The following is a 20,495-nucleotide window of genomic DNA, read 5'->3' as shown; positions in this document are numbered from 1 at the left end:
TGTAGCAAATTACAAATTGGCCAAAAATGATGAAAATTTTAAATTGTTATTTATTTATTTATTTTATTGGGAATGCTATATATAGTAGAATGTAAAAAATATTGTTTTTTTTTCAGAATTGACGCTCTTTTTCTAGCGCAAAAAAATTAAATATCGCACAGGTGATCAAATACCACCAAAAGAAAGCTCTATTTGTGGGAAAAAAAGGACATCAATTTTATTAGGATACAGTGTCGCATGACCGTGCAATTGTCCATTAAATTAATGCAGTGCCGTATTGCAAAAAATGGCCTGGTCATTAACCGCTTGCCGACTGCTCACAGTATATTTACTGCGGCAGTCAGCCCCTCACAGGCAGAGTGACGTAGGTCTACGTCGCTCGCCTGTGAGGCTCTGGGGAGCGAGCGCGCGCCCGCGGAGGCGCGCTCCCGCTCCCGCGCGGTCACGGACCCCCCCGCGCGTGTGACCAGCGGACCCGATGTCCGCCGGTCACTCGGCGATCGGCGGGTGAGAGGGAGAATGTCAGGCAGCTTGTGTAAACAAGCCACCTGTCATTCTCCTCGCTGTAAAAACACTGATCACATGGATCTACTATGTAGATCCGTTGATCAGTGTCCTTACAGCTCAAGCCACAGCCAATCACAGTAGAAAGCACGCCCCTAGGGACACACACAGCCCCTCCCTCCCAAATAAAGTTAACCCCTTCACTACCAGTGTATTTTTACAGTAACAGTGCATATATATAGCACTGATTACTGTAGAAATGTCACTGGTAACACCAAAAGTGTCAAAAATGTCAGTCAAGGGTCCGATCTGTCCGCCCCAATGTCGCAGTACCGCAAAAAAAATCGCAGATCGCCGCCATTACACGTTAAAAAAAAAAAACACCAAAAATGACAGAAATCTTTCCCTTTGTTAGTAAACACGATAACTTTTGCGCAAACCAATCAAAATACGCTTTTTGCGATTTTTTTTACCAAACATAGGTAGCATAAAACAAATTGGCTGAAAATTTTAAAAAATTTTGATTTTTACATTTTTTTTGGGGGGAATTTCATATTATAAAATGTGAAAAATATTGTTATTTTTGCAAAATGTACGCTCTTTTTTTGTTTATAGCGCAAAAAGTAAAAATCGCACGGGTGATCAAATACCACCAAAAGAAAGCTCTGTTTGTGGGAAAAAAAGGACGCCAAATTCGTTTAGATACAGCGTCGCACGACCGCGCAATTGTCTGTTAAAGTCACGCAGTGCCGAATCGCAAAATACCCCCTGGTCGTTTAGCAGGAAAATCCTCCGGGGCTTAAGTGGTTAAGGGGGGCAAATCCTTCCGAACACTTTACTCACTTGCACGTATAGAACCAAATAGCAAATGACCGAGCAAGAATAAATGATTAAACATTTCAGCATACTGAACAAATGACACATGTTACACACCTCACCAAATCTTAGCGCACAGTTACTATTTGTTAAAGGAAATGTTTTTTCATTACAGCAAGGTCCTACATCTACTAGAAAACAGGTCAGGTCATATAACAGTGATTTTAGGGTTCTCACTGTACAGTATTTGCGGGATGAAGGAAGTGGAATTGTGTGATTACTCTTTGAATTATTTAAAGTAATTGTAAATGATCACCTTACAAAACAACCTCAGTTTAAAAAAATAGTTTATAGTTTTTGTATAGCTATAAAAAAAAAAACATTATAAATACCTTTTTTCCATTTTTTTTATAAGTGATCACATTCCCTCTGTTCTCAGCTGCATTAGAGCTGGGGGAGGAGAAGCAGCAGCACACTGAGCTTCCCAGTTAATGGCTGTGCATTGGGGGTGTTTCAGGATAAGTCTGATCATTGGAAGAGAGTACACTGAGTTCCCATCATAGCTAGAGAACTGACCATAGTGTGTTCTCCTGTTTAGTGTAGTCAGTTTTTAATCAGAAAGTAGAGGGACTGGCAGGAACATTGTTGATTTCATATAAAGGAAGCAATACAAAGAGAACAGAATACTTTCTCTTACAGGTATATGGTAAAGCAGGCACATATCAGGAATACGAAATGTTGGGGTAAGAAATGCTTTAAGATACATGTAAACGCTAACTGAGTGACATTTTTTGCTGAAGCACTGTTTTATCATAAGCAATTACCATGCTTTTATCAACATACATATTTTCACCTTTTGCCCATCCTTGGTTGCAAATGAAGCCAGCCCCCAGATATTTCAAACCTACTTCCTGCTGAACCGGCTGAGACTTGAACCATGTATGAACAGGCTGAATGTACCCAAGTTGATCGATCAATCAACTTGGGTACAATCCGCCTGCTGAATTTTACATGGGATTATTGCTAGCGGATGTTATTATCAACACAGTCAGTGGTTGCAGGAAAGAGTGATGGTACAGGAGCACAACTGGAAAACAGGGCAAAGAGTTGTCACCCTATAGAGGAAATGCCTGAAAAAGAGCCCTCATGGCAGGATCATCAGGTATTATTTAAATGAAAGTTTTTTCTTAGAGATGTTTAATTAAAAAACTAAACTTGCATTACCACGTAGGGATGAGCTTCGAGTTCGAGTCGAATGTAAGTTCAACTCGAACATCGGATGTTCGTGTGTTCGCTGGACACACAAACAAATGTGGCACTTGGCGGGAAGTTAGCCACACCTGAAAAATAGAAAAAAAAAAATGCTCCCGCCACTTCAGACGTCTCCGGCGTAATGAGCTGCTGGAGCTGTGACAGCTCTTTTATAGGAATCTGACGTCAAGAGCGCCACATAATGCTCAGGTACAGTGTATAAATTACTGACGTCATCTCAGAAGGGGTGGTGCCACCGAGTGGTGTCCCCGTCCCTTCTGACGTGATGTCTGAAGAGGCAAGAGCTTCTTTTTTTTCTATTTTTCGGGTGCGGCGGGCGACGTGATTGACGATGGATTTACATCGGGGACACCATTTTTAAATTTTTTTTAATAAAGGACTTGTCAAAAACTGGCTTTTGTCTTTATTTTTCTATACACTTTTTGGGTGAATAGGTAGGGGTACGATGTACCTGATATCCATCCACATGGGGGAGGGGGCAGGATCTGGGGGCCCCTTGTTAAAGGGGGCTTCCAAATTCCGATAAGCCCCCCACTCACAGACGCCCACAACCACAGCCCAGGGTTGTCAGGAAGAGACCCAGATCCTGCCCCCCCCCCATGTGAATGGATATCGGGTACATCGTGTCCCTACCCATTCACCAAAAAAGTGTACAAAAAAATAAAGTCCTTTTTTAAAAAAATAAAAAAATTGTTTCCCCCAATGTAAATCCATCATCAATCACGTCGTCCACAGCACACAAAAAGCAAACAAGCAAGAAAAAAAAAAAATCCCTTGCCTCTTTAGACGCCTCGCGCGTAATGAGCTGTTTGAGTTTGACAGCTCTTTTATAGGAATCTGACGTCACGAACGCCCCATAATGCATTGCTCAGATGTAGTGAAAAATTTACTGATGTCACGTCAGAAGGGGCGGTGCCACCGGGTAGTGTCCACGCCCCTTCCCTCTAAAAGAGCTGTGACAGCTCCAGCAGCTCGTTATGCCGAGGTGTGTGAAGAGGCAAGGGCTTCTTTTTTTAAATATAATTTTCGGGTGCAGAGGGTGACGTAATTGATGATGGATTTACATTGGGGGACACTATTTTTTTATTTTTTAATAAAGGATTTGTCAAAAACTGGCTTTTGTCTTTATTTTTTTGTACACTTTTTGGGTGAATGAGTGGGGGTACGATATCCATTCACACGGGGGAGGTGGGATTTGGGGGCTTTGTTAAAGGGGGCTTCCAGATTCCAATAAGCCCAACACCTGCAGACCCCCACAACCACAGCCAAGGGTTGTCGGGAAGGGACCCTTGTCCCCATCAACATGAGGACAAGGTGCTTTGGGGGGCACCCCAAAGCACCCTCCACATGTTGAAGGCAAGTGGCCTGGTATGGTTCAGGAGGGGGGTTGCTCGCTCGCCCCCCCCCCCCTTATCCTGTCCAGCCAGGCTGCTTGCTCAGATAAGGGTCTGGTATGGATTTTGGAGGGGACCTCACACTGTTTTTTTTTTTTTCAATTTTGATGTGGGGTTCCCCTTAAAATCCATACCAGACCCGAAGGGCCTGGTATGGACTGGGGGGGACCCCATGCCTTTTTTTTTCATGGTTTTTTATCTGTATTGCCGGGAGCCGACAATACATTACAGCCGCGAGCAAGTTTAAATGACATTTTTTCCTTTAGAAATGTCAGTATTGCTGCAGAAGGCTATATACATCACACAATTGTGCCACTTTACAGGGACATTAAGGGGACCCCCCCAAGGCACGATTTTTAAAGGAATTTGTATTGTTTTGCTTTAAGCATCATTAAAAACACTGCTCCTGTAAAAACGATTGTTTTTAAAAATACATTTTGCATTGGTACATGTCCCCCAGGGCAGTATCCAGACCCCCATACACTTTTTTTGGGCAATAACTTGCAGTTAAGACTTTAAAATGAGGACTTTTGATTTTTCATGTTGGAGTCCCATAGACTTTAATAGAGTTTGCATGTTCTAACAAACCTTTCCCCTGTTTGCGGTGTTCTGGTGCAAACCGAAGCGGGGGGGATGTTCGGCTCATCATCACTATTACCACGTTTAAGCTCCTGATGAGATTTTTATGACGTTGTTTATATATTTCAGAACCACGTACATACATATACGTTGTGAGTTTTGCTTGTACACTTCTTTTGGATCAGTGATTTATTCAGTAGTGATATAGAAATTAGAAGAAAGCCCCAAAGCTTACAGTTCTATAAACGCAACACTTGTTTTTCCCCCATTTTTCATGAGCTGAACTCAAAGATCTAAGAAAACCGGGATTCATCCTTGAAGAAAACACCTCTCCAAAAGTGCCAGACTCCATTGAATGTGAGCATTTATCCACTGAAGTCGGTTACAACGACGAACTACAGTCAGGTTGAGACCCTGATGAGGACGACAAGCATGCAGATGAGTTTCCCTAAGATTGTATCTGACAGTTTGTGCAGAAATTCTTTGGTTATGCAAATAGATTGTTGCAGCAGCTGTCCGGGTGGCTAGACTCAGACAATCTTGGAGGTGAAGATGCTGGATGTGGAGGTCCTGGGCTGGTGTGGTTACACATGGTCTGCGGTTGTGAGGCCGGTTGGATATACTGCCAATTTCTCTGAAATGCCTTTGGGGATGGCTTATGGTAGAGAAATGAACATTCAATTCATGGGCAACAGCTCTAGTGGACGTTTCTGCAGTCAGAATGCCAATTGCACGTTCCCTCAAAATTTGTGACATCTGTGGCATTGTGCTGTGTGATAAAACTGCACATTTTAGAGTGGCCTTTTATGGTGGCCAGCCTAAAGTACACCTGTGCAATAATCGTGCTGTCTAATCAGCATCTTGATATGCCACACCTGTGAGGTGGATGGATTATCTCGGCAAAGGAGAAGTGCTCACTAACACAGATTTAGACAGATTTGTGAACAATATTTGAGAGAAATAGGCCTTTTATGTACATAGAAAAAGTCTTAGATCTTTGAGTTCAGCTCATGAAAAATGGGGGCAAAAACAAAAGTGTTGCATTTATAATTTTGTTCAGTGTATAAACAATTCAGCAATGAAATTTCCATATTTTCTTCACTGTTAGGTTTCTTTCAGGAATGCATGCTTCTATAATATAGTACACAGATACTTTAAAAATTTGATCAGTTCAATTGTTTTACAACAGTCAAGTTCAAACAATCCAAATGATCAGGGTGTTTTTAGTTTTCTAATTGATGTTATAGCAATAATCATATTCTGTTTAGTCAAGTAATCCTTTAAAGAAAAAAATATATGTACATGCAGTGACTGCATAAAGTGCACTAAATGACAGGAACAGAATTCATATTTTTACAGATCAACTGCAAAAATCTTAGCCCTGGGTTACTGCTCTACACACATGATGGGACTTTGCACTGCCCTCTGAATAAGTCTGGTCAATGACAACATTTTTCTATGCAGCTTTCATCAAAACTTTATATTACCATTTTTGTCCAGTAAATGTAGTAATTGCTGTCCTCATTTCTGATTAATACATTATTTGCATTTGCATAAGTTGCTATTTTCTCTATCTGTTAGCACTTGGGGGAATATTGCTTCTGGTACTCTATATCCCATTACATTATAGCTGGCAATGGACTACACTGTAAATCAAAAGGCAGCACTAAAAGCTTTTAGTGCACTAAGGTAGTGCTAAATGTGCAGTTTCCTGCATATATGCACATTGTAGAATGGGACTTATTTATTGCAAACTGGAATGCATCCTATAAGCAAATTTATTCACTGCTAGCTAGGGAGTAACTACTTATTAAAAGGCAGACAGAAGCTGTATGTTAAAGCAGATGAGACACACCGAATTATGTACATAATTTAGTATTTTACACTTGCAAAAGTCGAACAATTTAGTTGATACCCTTTCTATTTTAAAGCTGAGTTTGGAGAGGACTATGGACCTGGGAGGTAATATTTATTAGTAATCTGGCCACCATGTAATCTATTATTTCCTCCCAGTATGTACTTTACTGTATCTTTGTTTATTTATGTGTATGTAAACCACAGATGTCTCTAGCACCCACCTCTCTTGCCTTGGGGAAATAAACAAAGGCTACCTGCTGTAAGGTCTTGGCCTGTACCCCTTTCCTTTTTTTTCTTGTTCCAAAACATTTTATTCAGAAAAGGAGGGTACAATGTACAACAGCGTCCAATAACAGTCTTCTAATACAATGGTGCTAAGGTCTATAGAAATACAACAAATGAAAAAGGAGAGAGCTATCAGACTGATATTTGCAATGTTAAGTAAAACTAACTCTTATATTACATGAACAGGGTCTGTAAGAACTTAAATAGAATATAGTATCATGATGGAGTAAGATGGGGTCATCATGTCAGAGATGCAGATGTGTATTTGAGCCAGTATGCTTTTACCCTCTCTGTCATTATGATGCAGTTCTTTCTGCCTATAGGTCTTGAACCTCTACAAGAGGGTCATAGACAGGAGCGTAGTTCAGTTTGTTAGTCTTTGACACTCTTGTAGGGACATGGTTCTGGAAAAATGGATAAGGAGGAGTGGCTATATTGTAGCTTTTAACTGGCTATGAATTTATGTTGGTGTAATATGCTGATAGCGCTATTTCTGTTGTACACTTAATTAATGGTTTGCATACATGATGGAAATAGGTATGATAAAGGTTAAGGGGAAGGAAAAAAAAGAGGTTGGGGGGTGAAGGGGGGTCAGGGAGAGAGAGGGGTAGGAAAGGGTTTTTTTTTATGATGATGATACTCAGAAACATCCTCGATTTTTCAATGACTAAAAGATAGCTTGAAAATCCATTACTGGGTACCTTTTGGAATTTTCATCAATTAGAGTCTCCTGCTCACTCATTTGTTTGATTATATGGTTTTGCAAAGTATAAAATGGAATAGTAAAAAAATAGAATAGCTTACAAACAACTAAGTCATTGCTAGAATATCATTGCATGTTTATATATGCTGAAACTCAAAGAATCACAAGAGTTTCTGGTATTGTTTCAGAGTGAATTAAATACAAGTGTTGCATATGTTGCTATATGCCACATCTGAATTTTTAGGTATAGGGTTTTATTACTTCATTTTTTGGTACTAATATACCAAATTATGTAGTTATAGACATCAGCATCACTCAGCAAAAGTGGAACATGGATAGAGAGAAAGCAAACAATTGGGTCGGTTACTAAAATGTAATAACATGTGATTGAGTGCCCCAAAGTATTGCTGAAGGTGATTATAGGCAATTGAACTACAATGAACTGCATTGCATGTATTCAGTTATCTGCATTGGGTTTATGCTTTACAAAGTGTCTCTGTGAATTTTATGAAAATCAAGCCTGGCAATAAGTTCTCTATTGAATTACATGTTCTTCTTTTTTTCAAATATGTCCCCCTATTTCTAATTTACTTATGTTTGGCCTATGCTGTAGATGGATTTATGGGGACACACTGCTAAAATAGGTATAAAAAAATAAAATGTATTTAAATATTTAAAAAAATACTTTTGTTTTTTTTTTTGTTTTGGAAGGGTTAGAAACCTAGTCAAGCTTTTATTGCTCTCCGGGTCTCTGCTGGACCGACCAACTTTAATTGACCAATGTCATTAGAACAGCAAGTGATAAGAAAGCCAACAATTTATATTTGTCACCAGAACAGGAATAAAGAGAAAGTCTTCCAATGGTGATACCTGTTCAGCTGACAATTGTTTTTGTGTATATTTCCTCTTACATTGAAATGATCTCCTATCACTTTGGGCCAGGTTTTAGTATTCTAGTAAAGACAAACTGTTCTACAAAGGTGGGTTCACATTGGTTGGCACATAACATTATTCAAATAAATTTAGTGATCATGTTAATAAATAATTCCACGGTGAGCTGTGTTGGTTTTGAGGAATATTTATTATCTACATTTCTGGGGGAATCAGTTTTTGTTTTACCTTTGACTTACAGTATGCATAACAAAATGATAGGATATAAGTAAAAAATGATATGTGTACATTTCCTGAAGATATGAGAAAACACTTTACAATCAATCCATTGGTGATTTTCCTAATTTGCATCATTAGATGCTTTTTGGTATAAAAAATATACCACAAAGTAATGTTTTCCTTTTTAAGAAAAACATAAATATTGTGCCTTACTGAGCTATCACACATGCCCTTTCCATTGTAACTCATCTTCTGCATCTTTAGTCAACAAAGAAGGGTGACCACAATGATAAAGAATAATTTAGAGTCACCCTAAGTTAAGGTAAAAAGTGCTTTACATAACAACAGTGCCGGCAAGTAACTGTGTAAGTTTTAATTTATTACATGTGCCCTTTCGGAGCCCCCATGAAGGATCTTAATCCTAATCCCAATCTAAGGGGTTCGCCTTGTGTCAAGATTAAACAATGCTCAGCCTGATACTAGGTCTCATTCTCATTCATGAAACTATCAAATGGTAAGGACTTAGTATTAGGTAGAAGGGTTTTGCATTTAACAACTTAATGACAGAGAATGGACTTAATTTCAAAGCCCTGTGTGCAGCCATTTACCAAAAAATGGGCAAAGCTTCAAAAAAAATACAGGAAAGATATATATTCTTTATCAAGACAAAATAATAAACAAACAAGCAAATTATTATTATTATTATTATTTTTTTTCTAAGTTCAGTTTGTTGAGTTTTTACGGCATATACATTGCAATATTGCATACAGCGTATAGTAAAACAAAGAAAACAATACCAATGCTACATATGGTTTTAGAAAAACAAGGTACAAATGCAGCAAGCAAGAGACATACAATCCGTGGTAACTAAATGTAAGATATTTGGTGATTGGAACAGATACACTGGTGTGACAGTCAGAATAGAGGAGAGAGGAAAAAAAAAGGAAAGGAAAGGAAAGGAAGGGGAAAGGTAAGGGAGGGAGGGAAGGGAAAAGTAGGGGAGAGAGGGAAATTGGTGAATAGGTCTGCTTGCCCTGTTAAAGGGTCAAGAGTTCTAGGTCAAATTCCGCAGGGAGATAGTGAAATGCCTATGGCCTGCAAACAGTTTGGAAAACCTAAACATTGACAGTGAGTTTTGCCTCAATTTTTTAATGCAAGAGGGCATTGTTGATCACATAGACTTAGCTTTCGCTCAATGATAGGATGGGCAATTACCAGGCTTTAAGGATTGTTTGTTTTTTAGCTGTGTAAACATTCAGCAAAACTTTGAAGGTACATTTGTATATGCCTGGGGGCCTAAGGTTCAAGATGGCGTGTTGAGCATCAAAGGGGATAGGAGAATTAGAAATGTCCAAAATCTTTCACTATCTGGCAGACCAGAAACAGTGTACTACAGGACAAATCCACCAAACATGGAAAAAAGTGCAGATGTGTCCACAACCACTAAAGCAGAATGAGGATGGGGAACTATCTAGTTAGATCTTTTTAATTTATTTCCAATGCCAGAATAATGATGAAGCAGGCTTTAGTTTTTTTCCAAATTTGAACCCAATTGTGAGCATCTAACTTTATACTTAGATCTAACATTTATACTTATATCTAACAACCGTTTCTTATTGTAAGGGGGAGTGTAAAAGGGAAATGCTACAAGTTGGGAATAGAGAAAGGAAATCAGATTGAGAGCATGGAGGTCTGAGGCACATTTGGATTCAAAGGCCATGAGCATTCTGGGTCCATCCCAAAATCTGACATGACTGGTTTGTAGAAAATGTTTTATCTATAGGTATCGAAACACTTTACAATTCAGAAACTCTTTTTCTCGTTGCAATAGTGAAAAGGGCTTCACCCCTTTTTTAGTTATGAGATATATGTTACAAAAAATTTTTAATACAATAAACTAGCAAAACATTAGTCTATGCTATGAAGTCTAATTGTTTGTAAATGCTTTACTCAAGTATTATACAAATTTCCCCCAGGATTCATACATTTTCCAATTGAATCCCATTAGAAAAATGTATAAATCTTAGGTGAAAGTTGGGTAAAAACATTTATAAATACACCCAACTGATATATGTGCTGGTAGGAAAGCTAAAGCCTAAGATTAGCTAAATTAAAAAAACAGCACATGGGATGGTACTTACATTTAATGAGAAGTGTCCCTTCTGAAATCCAAAATCTCATCCAAACTCTGAAGTTCTCTGCCCCCTGCCCCCCTCTCCCCTACTCACAGTTGTAATCTTCTGTTACTGGGTGTAATATAGGCTTTGGACCCATCTCAGGCACTGATCAAGAGTAACAGCTATTCTCACCAGTTATGCTCTCATCGCCATTCATAGAAGCTGTATGATTTCCATGAATGGAAATTACTCAAGGAATGAAGGATAGGCAGACGAGGGAAAGATCTATCTCTTCCATTCATAGAACAGGATGGAGGCTATTGCACAGCCTCTATAAATGGTGGAGGTGGGAGGTGAGCATAGTGGGCACTCTTGATGGGTGCATATGACAGGTACAACACTTGTATTAACCCCTGCAGCACCAAAACATTATGGCTGTGGGGGTACAGAGGCAGAGTACCTTCAATTTCAACTACAAGGAACACCTCTCATTAAATGTAAGTACTGTCCCTTGTGCTAACTTTTTTTAATTTACCCAAACTTAAAAGTTTTGGTAGCTAATAGACTCTAAATTTGTCCTGCTGTATATGAGCAATAGAGACAGGGACTTCTTCATTTTAAAATTGTATATTAATAAATAAATAAAGGCTAAAAAATAATACTTGGGATCTTTGATCTTTAACTGTAGCACACTGAGTTTCCCTCTAACAGTCTGACAGTACACATGCCAATGAATGATAAATGGCTTCATTCAAGGTAGTCACTCAGGTACTCCCCAACAAAATTTTGTGAGCATAACATTCTAGTAATTGTTAGTGCTCACTCCAATTTGTCCCATTAAAAATAACAGGAGTGACTAGCATGCAGTTATTAGGTCGTTTTCATGTATTTACTACTGTCTTATTATTTGCTACTTTATGAGTTTATCAGCATTTATGACCACTAAGAGCTTACAAAATGGCAGAAAAATGCTACAGACAGTTGGTTAGCAGATATATAAAAGCCACCAGTAGTCTAAATCAGCTAGTTCTGGGAAGCTTTCACAAAACAAGTCTATGTATTCAACAGGGACTTTTGTGGCTTCAATGCATTATTTGCAACCACAATTCAACTCTTGCATGAATAGTTTAAAGATATCGGTTCTAGAGGCAATCACTCACAGCCACATCCTTATGTAATGACATCATAAAAAAAGAAGGGAAGAAGAATAATGTGGGCCAACTCCCCTAATTGGGGTTGAGTTTCCCAACATTTCAGACCCTTTGGGCTCTTCCCTTTTTTATGACACAATTCAACTCTTGTCAGTTTAAAAGGTGGACCTGAACAGTGGTAAACCTTCATAATTGTAATATCGGGTTTGCTCCTACCAGGAATTACTAAAATAATAATTTAAATAGGGGCTGTCAGATATTGTTGGGGAGGTTCCCCCCACTTCCTATGTGCTAAGGGAAAGTCAAACAGGAAACCAAAACATGACATAGGTTCTAAATAAAACTGGCCGTACACTGATCAAAATATGTCCAGCTCCAGCAGGGACATGACACATTTCAGTAAGAGTGTGGTCTTCTCCAATCAACAGAAGTCAACTGTTTAATTGACTTCTATCAAAGGGACATGTTGGAAAACATTTCATTGATCAACAGCTACAGCAATCACTTGCAGCTACTAATCAATGTATTCTGTAAAAACGGTGGGTACCTCAACATAATACAATGTCCTGACAGGGGGGATTCCTCTATCCACCTCACTGGCCAAATGAAAAAAAAACTAACAGTGTATGGCCAGCTTAAAAAAAACTTGTGTGTACTGTATGTGTGTGTGTGTGTTTAATGTAACAGTTTATTTTAAAAAGGTCGCAATTTTGAAACAAATCCTGGTGAGTTTAATTACCCCGGATCAACTGATGCTTAGAGAATCAAAAAGTGGGACCAGATCAGGTGAATTGCTAGCGAGAGAACTTAATTAATCTATCATTTGTAATTGCAGTGGTTGAGATACACTACACTTCATCCTGCAATAGATTGATGGATATCATAAGTGGTGACTCCAAACCCCTTGAATCTTAACTAACCAATTAAACAGCTTTGCCCCGTGTAGATGCCTTTAATACTGTGTAGGAAAATGAATTGCCGTTGAAGTCAAATATTAACAGCAAGTTTAGATTGTTCTTTTCATTTGAAAATGTTTGACTTTTTGCTCTAATTTAAAAGGGCCAAAAAGAATAAATTACAAAAATATTTTACCCACATGCAATATAATGGACCTGCTAGTAGGTTGTACAAATATAATTGGTACAAGTAATAATCTGACCAGCCTGCCCTCTTTAGATATATAAAGGATGCACTAGTAGCCTTGTCTGGGCTTTGTACAACCTGAATTTAGCTCTCTCTTTGTACTGAGCACTATTTATAATTACATATCTTAAAAAGAACCTGTTAGGATAGAAATACTGGAGCTTCCCCTTTTCCATTGGGGTTTAAAGTGACCCTGTCAGGTTTAAAAAAAACAACAAAAAAACAGCAGCTAAAAGGGTCACTGCAAGAGAAAATATACAAATTTCTCCAGCAATCCCAGCTTCATACTTTCTCTCCTTTCCAGAGCTGCTGCCTCCATCAGTTTTTTCAGCTATTTGCAACAATTCCCCCATTCCAGTGTTACTGTCACGTTAACATTTTACACTTTCAGAAGTTGGATGCATGTACCCTCTGCTATGTACCATGGTTCCATACCCAGACACCTACATCAACACTTAGTCCTGTAGTGACACAGAGGTCAGAGTATAGAACCACAGCTTGCAGAGTAGTATACTGGCATTTGACACTCCTGAAAGTTTCAAATGCTAAGAAGACTGGTGTAACACTGGAAAAAAGGGGAGGTAGTAAACATGGTTCACTTGAGAATTGAGTACAATTGCTCTTCTCTTTCAGTGACCTTTCAACAGTTATTTATTTTAATATGACAAGTGAAGGTGCAGCAGACTGTGGTGCTATCACCCTCACCCTATCTTCACTAGCCAGGAAGTTGTTGACCTGGACCAGTATAGCGATTCACTAGGAAGTGCGACACTGGGACAGTAAGTGTTGAGAAATCTCCCTAATAGGACACAGATGACAAAAAGCTGACAGGGGTTATAAGCTCCCACCCTGAATAGAAGAAATTGCCTTTAGTTCTAATTGAAAAAAAGTAGGAACAAACAGGTACTCTTAGGTGGTAATCTAAATGTAATATTAACATGCCTACATTCAGTAAACTTATGAAATCCTTTTTGAATTTAGAACATTTATTTTTATATTTCTAGCTTGCTAGACTGTCTGCAGGGAGATAGAATTCATAACCATAGCTGATGTCTTTGTCTAATATATGACCTGAAGTCTGTGAACTGCCAGTTGTTAGCCTTTTTTTTAGTCTGAAATGGCTGATAGCATGTAACACTAACTTCTCAGCAAATGTATATGTTAAGTAAATGAATACACTATAATACTGGTATAATAGACGTAATATAAGTGCATATGGATTACAGGTTCTTTTAGCCAGAGTATAAAAACATTGACTTATTTAATGTCTATACTGACCAAGAATAGACATAAAAGAAAAGCTTAGTTGTAATGTATACAGTGCATCAGGCTTCTTTTTTACTAAAGCAAAACACACTGATGAAGAAAGCCATGCACAATGTGAAATTGCATAGTAATTAAAACAATCAATGTTCACAGCATAGTAAAAGCGAGTCTCAATCTGAAAAGCACTTCCTTGAATAAGCATTGTTAAAATGCCATCAGTACACCTGACACATAATAAGACTGTCAAGCTAGAATTGGCATTCACATAAATAAGAATTATCGTTCCGGTATATTGAACTCTAACAGAAAAAAAAAAGAATAATGTGATATTTAGAAAGGTCAGATGTTAGCAGAACCTGCATATTACATGAATCATGAAAGCAATTGTTCTGTTGAATCATATTTAGCATACAGGTGATCAACTACTTTGTAGCAACATGCTGTTGGTATCCCAAATGATTACACTGTCTGCTGCAAACCAAATCATAAAGAATTAAAAGCGCACATATAGGAATTTCTCTTTAATATCGCCGATAAAGAATATTTTGAGGAACGTGAAAAGAGTTTTTTTTCTGCAGGTTCAGCTCTTGTTTAGTTACACTGATTACTGAATCATTCATCTAGTGTATTCACTCAGTCAATTAAATCTCTTATTGTATCTGATTTGTCAGTGTCAATGTCATTGTTAATCTCTCAAATCCACATCGGCTCTGAAGCCTAAATATTGCTTTTTCTTTCTGTGAAATCAAGAGGCTGCAGAATGCCACTGGAAACATAAAGCAGACTTCAATAAACATCAATAGCGCTGTGCTTTTATTTCCAAATAATTACAACAACCCTGGAAAAGTCTGTGTAGCTATACCAAAAAAAAAAAAAAGAACCCATAAAGCTTTAAAATGCATCTATTGGTTTGCCATCCCTCCATACAATATGCTCCATTGCTTCTACCCATCTGCTGTGGATTCCTCGAAAGGTGAACAAGCCTACTTCAACTTGTACGTATGAGAACTTAAATAACTTATTACCTTGTAAATGTCAAATTATCACCAAGTCAGCCAGCATGTCATGTTTATTGCTCATAATACATGCTCCATCACATCATACAAAATATTATGTTTCTCTACACCAGTGACCATTTATTAACATAGCCTGTAGGTTCAGGGAAACACGTTTTTCAATAAGCTAAAGCAGAAAACAATTTTGGAAATGCACTTATTTTTTAATCAAATAGAAGTGAAATAAATGCTATACTGGCATGCCGATAAACCTCTTTAAATCAGCAGCAGGAAAAACTGCAAAATGCTATAGCTGCTAAGTCTCCCTAGCACTAAAGCACTGGGATGTGCCAGCATTTTCCTCTGCACGTTACACACACATCAGCTAGAATATCTAGGAGAAGACAAAAAAGAAAAGGCTCTCTTACCATGCACAGAGAGAAGCTATTCGTTCAGCTAGATCCAAGACTGCTGTATCCAGACGGGCAGCATGAGTGATCCTTGGGCCTCACACAAAAGCGAGATAATTGGCTCTCAATGAAGAGATGTAAACATCCATCATAATAGCAATGGTGCTGAAGCTGAAAGCTACCTCAGCTGTTCTAGCTACTCTGTGAGATGATGTCACAAACATCATCTCGGTGTACTCTCATTGGCTTTTGTTACCTGGAATAATATCTTAACCCTAAGCTTGCAGCACCATTTCAAAAGGCGGATCACTGCTATAGTGCCTGCATGTCTGGAATGGGGAGTAGAAAAACATTGAAATGAACAGGCTCAGATAACAATACTGAAACTACCTAGCACCAGATTTTCAAATGCACAGCATTGAAAGGTCTTTGGATGTATTCAATTATAATATTTTATTTATTTTGTCATATAACTTACATTTCTATCTTTATTGTTATTCCTGTTTGAATGTAACTATTATTTTGGAAATGTAAAAATAGTGCCCTGACTTGTAATAGTTTGTTGGATACGGGATGAACAATTGAGTAGTGTCTGTGATACTTTTTTATTTGCACTAACATCCAAATGGACAAGCTTTCAGGGTGCACACCCTTCTTCAAGGTCCAAACAATACAAAGCTTTAGCAGAATGTTAGGTAAAACAAGCCCTAAGGATAAACAAATGATTTTTAACAAGGACTGCAAGAGGGAAATATGACAAGGATTAGGGTTAGCAAGACCATATATTTAAAAATAATTGGTTTCCATGATTGCATTGCCTTTTGTGTCTACTAATTTTATTCTGTTTTGCATGCTGACATCAGAAGAAAAAACCTATAGGCTAAAGACTAAAGAAGAATTGGTACCGGGAGGCTTTAAAGGCTAAGTTCACCTTTTTTTTCTTAAAATGGTTCTAAAGGCAGAAGGTTTTTTTCATCTTAATGCTTTTTATGCATTAAGGTGATATTAGAGTCTCGTTTTTGTTTTTCCCATAAAAATAACAAACGTGTTTTACTTACCTGTTCTGTGCAGTCGTTTTTCACATAGCAACCCAGATCCTCCTCTTCTCAGGTCCCTTGCTGGCGCTCCTGCCACCTCCCTTCTGTTGAGGCCCCCCACAGCAAGCAGCTTGCTATAGGGGGCACCCTGTGTGACCATTAAGACACAGAGCCAAGGTTTTGCCCTGCCCCCTCTCTCTCCTCATTGGTACACTGACTTTGATTGACAGCAATTGGCACTGCGCTGCTGTCTCAACCAATCAGGTGGGAGGGTCTCAGGCAGAGTCTTTACTGCAACATCACTTGGGGGGTCTGCTGCACATCGATTAGGGGGGCTGAGGGGGGCTGCTGCACACAGAAGGTTTTTTATCTTAATGCATAGAATGCATTAAAAACCTTCTGACTTTACAATCACTTTAAGATAAAAAACCTTCTGTGTACATCAGCCCCCCTCAACCTTTCCAATACTTACCCGAGCCCCATCTCGATTCAGTCATCTTACATGAGAGTCTCGTTTGGCCAGGATCCTCCCTCCTCATTAGCTACGACAGCAGCGGGTGCCATTGGCTGTCAATCAAACTCAGTGAGCCAATGAGGAGAGAGAGAGACAGAGATGAGCTAATTTCATGTTTGAACGGGCACACACAGCAGCGGCTCAGCTCGGGTGCCCCCTATAGCAAGTTTCTAGCTGTGGGGGCAGGAAGAAGAGGCCAGGAGCACGGACGAGGGACCTGAGAAGAGGAGGATCTGGGCTGCTCTGTGCAAAACCACTGCAGGTAAGTATAACAAAAGAAAAGAAAGAAGACTTTAATATCAATTTAATCCCCGCTTCCCTATGAACAAATACACCATTAATGTACCTTTGTTAAAAAAAAACAAAAAGCTGTTCCTATAATCAAGGGCAGGCATTACTAGTTCTCCTATTGAAAAAATCCTTCATGACTTTTTGGTATATATCCTTTGGGATGGGAAAATTGTTGTTGGACTAAGAAAGTAATTCAGCCTTGATTAAAACAAACCCTGCACCTGCCCTCACCCTCAAAGAGATTGTCCCACCCACCTCTGCAGTTACATGCAGTCATTGTCAGTAAACACTGTAACCGATCAACTGGCACCCGACTGCGTACCTCCGTTGATGAATGCTCCTAGTGCTTCCCAAGGGCTCCAAGCACTCCACCAGACACCATAACCACTTCAGACCCCACGAACTGCCACAGTTTGGTTAGGGTCTCTCCATCTCCTACCCACCCTAGACCTACGACAGGGCTCCAGGCTCCCATGGGTGAATCTCCCTTTCCCAATAGAGAGTGAAGCAGGAACAAGAACAAGCTCTTACACAAACTCTTACAAGAGCTTAGTGATTATCCAAGGGAGTATGAAGGACATAGCAATCCCTTTTAGCATATTCCCCCAATGAGAGACAGGACTCTAGATTGAGGGTGAATTATATATCAAAACTTTAATGGTACAGCTGCTCTTTTAGACAGTTTTCCTCCACAAGGTTACCGCCCAGGTGGACCTTGTTGAGAACAGGCCCTGAGGTTCACAATCCAATGAAAACAGAGTTTTACACTCCCATACAGTGTACACAAAGATATACACTGTGGGACAATCCCCCCTCCCCCTTAGCAGTTAGTCCACATTCACATATACATCCCATAATAAGTTTATCTTAAAGCAGACAGAACAATGTGAGGTCATTAACATTTAACAATGGGACAGGTAAACTTTACCAAAATACAGATTACATTTCAATACACAAACAATAGGGAAGCCTGTCAATGACAGTCTGTGTGTCTCTCTCACAGACAAGACAGAATACACATTATCTAGGAGGCAGACTTCATGGCAACGGTCTATAACAGTCTTAATCTCCCAGTGTAAAGTGGGAATAAATCTTCATATTCTATATGAAGATATTGCTGACAAATATCACTGTTCCATCTGAAGCAATTCAAACCAGTAAGTATCTGTTTTTCACTTCCAGTGACGGTGAGCACCGTCACAAACACCATTCTCACTAAATACACTGTTAGTGTCTTCCTCTGCTGATCAGTTGTTTTGTACCTTACCTTCATCCTTTTTAATTTTATTTGTATTCATCTTGAATAGATCGTTCATTTGCCAGAGTGTGGAGGAACTGAGCGATCACATAACAGCCTATGCGGAACAGAGCTGTAGTATTTAAAACAGGAGAAGTGTGTCCCCGGAAGTCTGCAAAGCAAACCATACAGTATACAATCTGTTTGCACAATCTCCTTTTACTCTACCATCAACTATGTAGAGCAAGGGACTGTTGGACTGGATAAATAATGTTATGTATGGGGCTTGAAAGTAATATGGATGTAGAATCTCCATATTGGACTGGATACAGAATGATTAGGTAAATAGATGTTTCCTCCTATTATATGGTTTTGATAAATCTAGAGAAGATTGTACAGAAATTGTACAATCATATTATATAGTGTATGGTCACCTTTATACACCTAAAATGAATTTGCTGCACTTTTGGTGCCATTAAATGATAAAGGCATCTTAAACAAACACATTCTTTTCTGTGTGAAAAAATGCATGGTAAACGTGGTAAAATGTTTAGTAAAAAACATGCAAAAGCCAGAATGCCTCATGAGCTATATTGTCACATGTAGGGAAGCCCTTTGAAATCAATGGGCTACCCAATGCAAGTTGCAGGAAAACCATGACAAAATGCATGCACTACCACTACACTAGATGTGTGTGGGGCCTGAAATTGATATGGATGTAGAATCTCTGTATAGTAACGTCCCTCACAAGGATGGGTTGGCTGCATGTCACAAATTCTTATCCTCAGCAAACCACAAATACACTGCTGAGGATGTTACACAGCTCGTTAAATTCACGAACGGTTAAGCTCAAGCATGACATCCGAATTGTCAAGGAGTTCGACCATTTGTTCAGACCGCCGAATGCCCCACAAAGCACTGCGCTGCCGCACAGTGCATTGAAAGCCGTGATTGGCTGAAGCAATGAAAGCTTTGCCTAATCAGGGCACATAGCAATGTCATAACCAAGATTGGACACTGTCATGATGACTCTCAAGCAAGTTAGTGTGCTATAGTGTGCTATTGTGATTCTATTGTGAGTGTTGAGTATCAGTGTGAATATAGTTATAGTGCAGTGTGAGTGTGCAGTGTGAGTGCAGTGCAACCATTTATTTTTACTTTAGTATCAGTTTAGTGTGAATATAGTGAAAGTGCAGTGTGAGTGTAGTGTGACTGTTAATTTTAACTTTAGTGTCAGTTTAGTGTGCCAGGGCAGGTTTATTGCATATTAAATATTACTGTATATTTCAGTGCATCAGTGTACAGAGTCAGGGCAGTGATACTGCATTATACTGTCGTGGTAAGGGTACTTTTACTACAGTACATTGCAGTGCATTTGTGCATATTTACTGATGTATATGCAGTGCATTAGTACATGTTTACTGCAGTACTGTAAATTGCAGGGTGTTAGTGCATGTTTACTGCACTATAGTGAAGTGCGTTTGTGCACATTTACGGCAGTATATTGCAGTGTGTTAGAACACATTTACGCCAGTATATTGCAGTGTGCTAGTACATGTTTATGGCAGTATATTGCAGTCTGTTAGCGCTAATTTACTGCAGTATAGTGAAGTGTGGTAGTGCACGTTTACTGCAGTATATTGCAGTGGGTTAGTGCACAATTATGGCAGTATATTGCAGTGTGTTAGTGCATGTTTAAGGCAGTCTAATGCAGTGCATTAGTGCACATTAACTCTAGTATATTGAATTGTGTCAGGGCACGTTTACTGAAGTATACTAAAGTGCATCAGTGCAGTTTTACTGTGGTATATTGT

General features: G+C 39.0%; 1 protein-coding gene across 1 annotated transcript in view; it reads right to left on the bottom strand.

Moving 5' to 3' along the window:
- MGAT4C (MGAT4 family member C) overlaps window positions 1-15,924 on the bottom strand; it is a 223,217-nt gene extending 207,293 nt beyond the window's left edge. Inside the window, exon 1 of the mRNA XM_082256979.1 lies at window positions 15,621-15,924. Within this exon, the coding sequence (XP_082113105.1) occupies window positions 15,621-15,623 (3 nt within the window). The 5' untranslated portion in view covers window positions 15,624-15,924. The remainder of the gene's footprint in view (window positions 1-15,620) is intronic.
- Window positions 15,925-20,495: the final 4,571 nt, after the last annotated feature.

The sequence above is a fragment of the Pelophylax lessonae genome, assembly GCF_965119305.1.
Source record: "Pelophylax lessonae genome assembly, chromosome: 4".
Lineage (NCBI taxonomy): Eukaryota > Metazoa > Chordata > Amphibia > Anura > Ranidae > Pelophylax > Pelophylax lessonae.
Note: the sequence above shows the minus strand (reverse complement) of the source record. Positions and strands in the feature narration are given on the sequence as shown.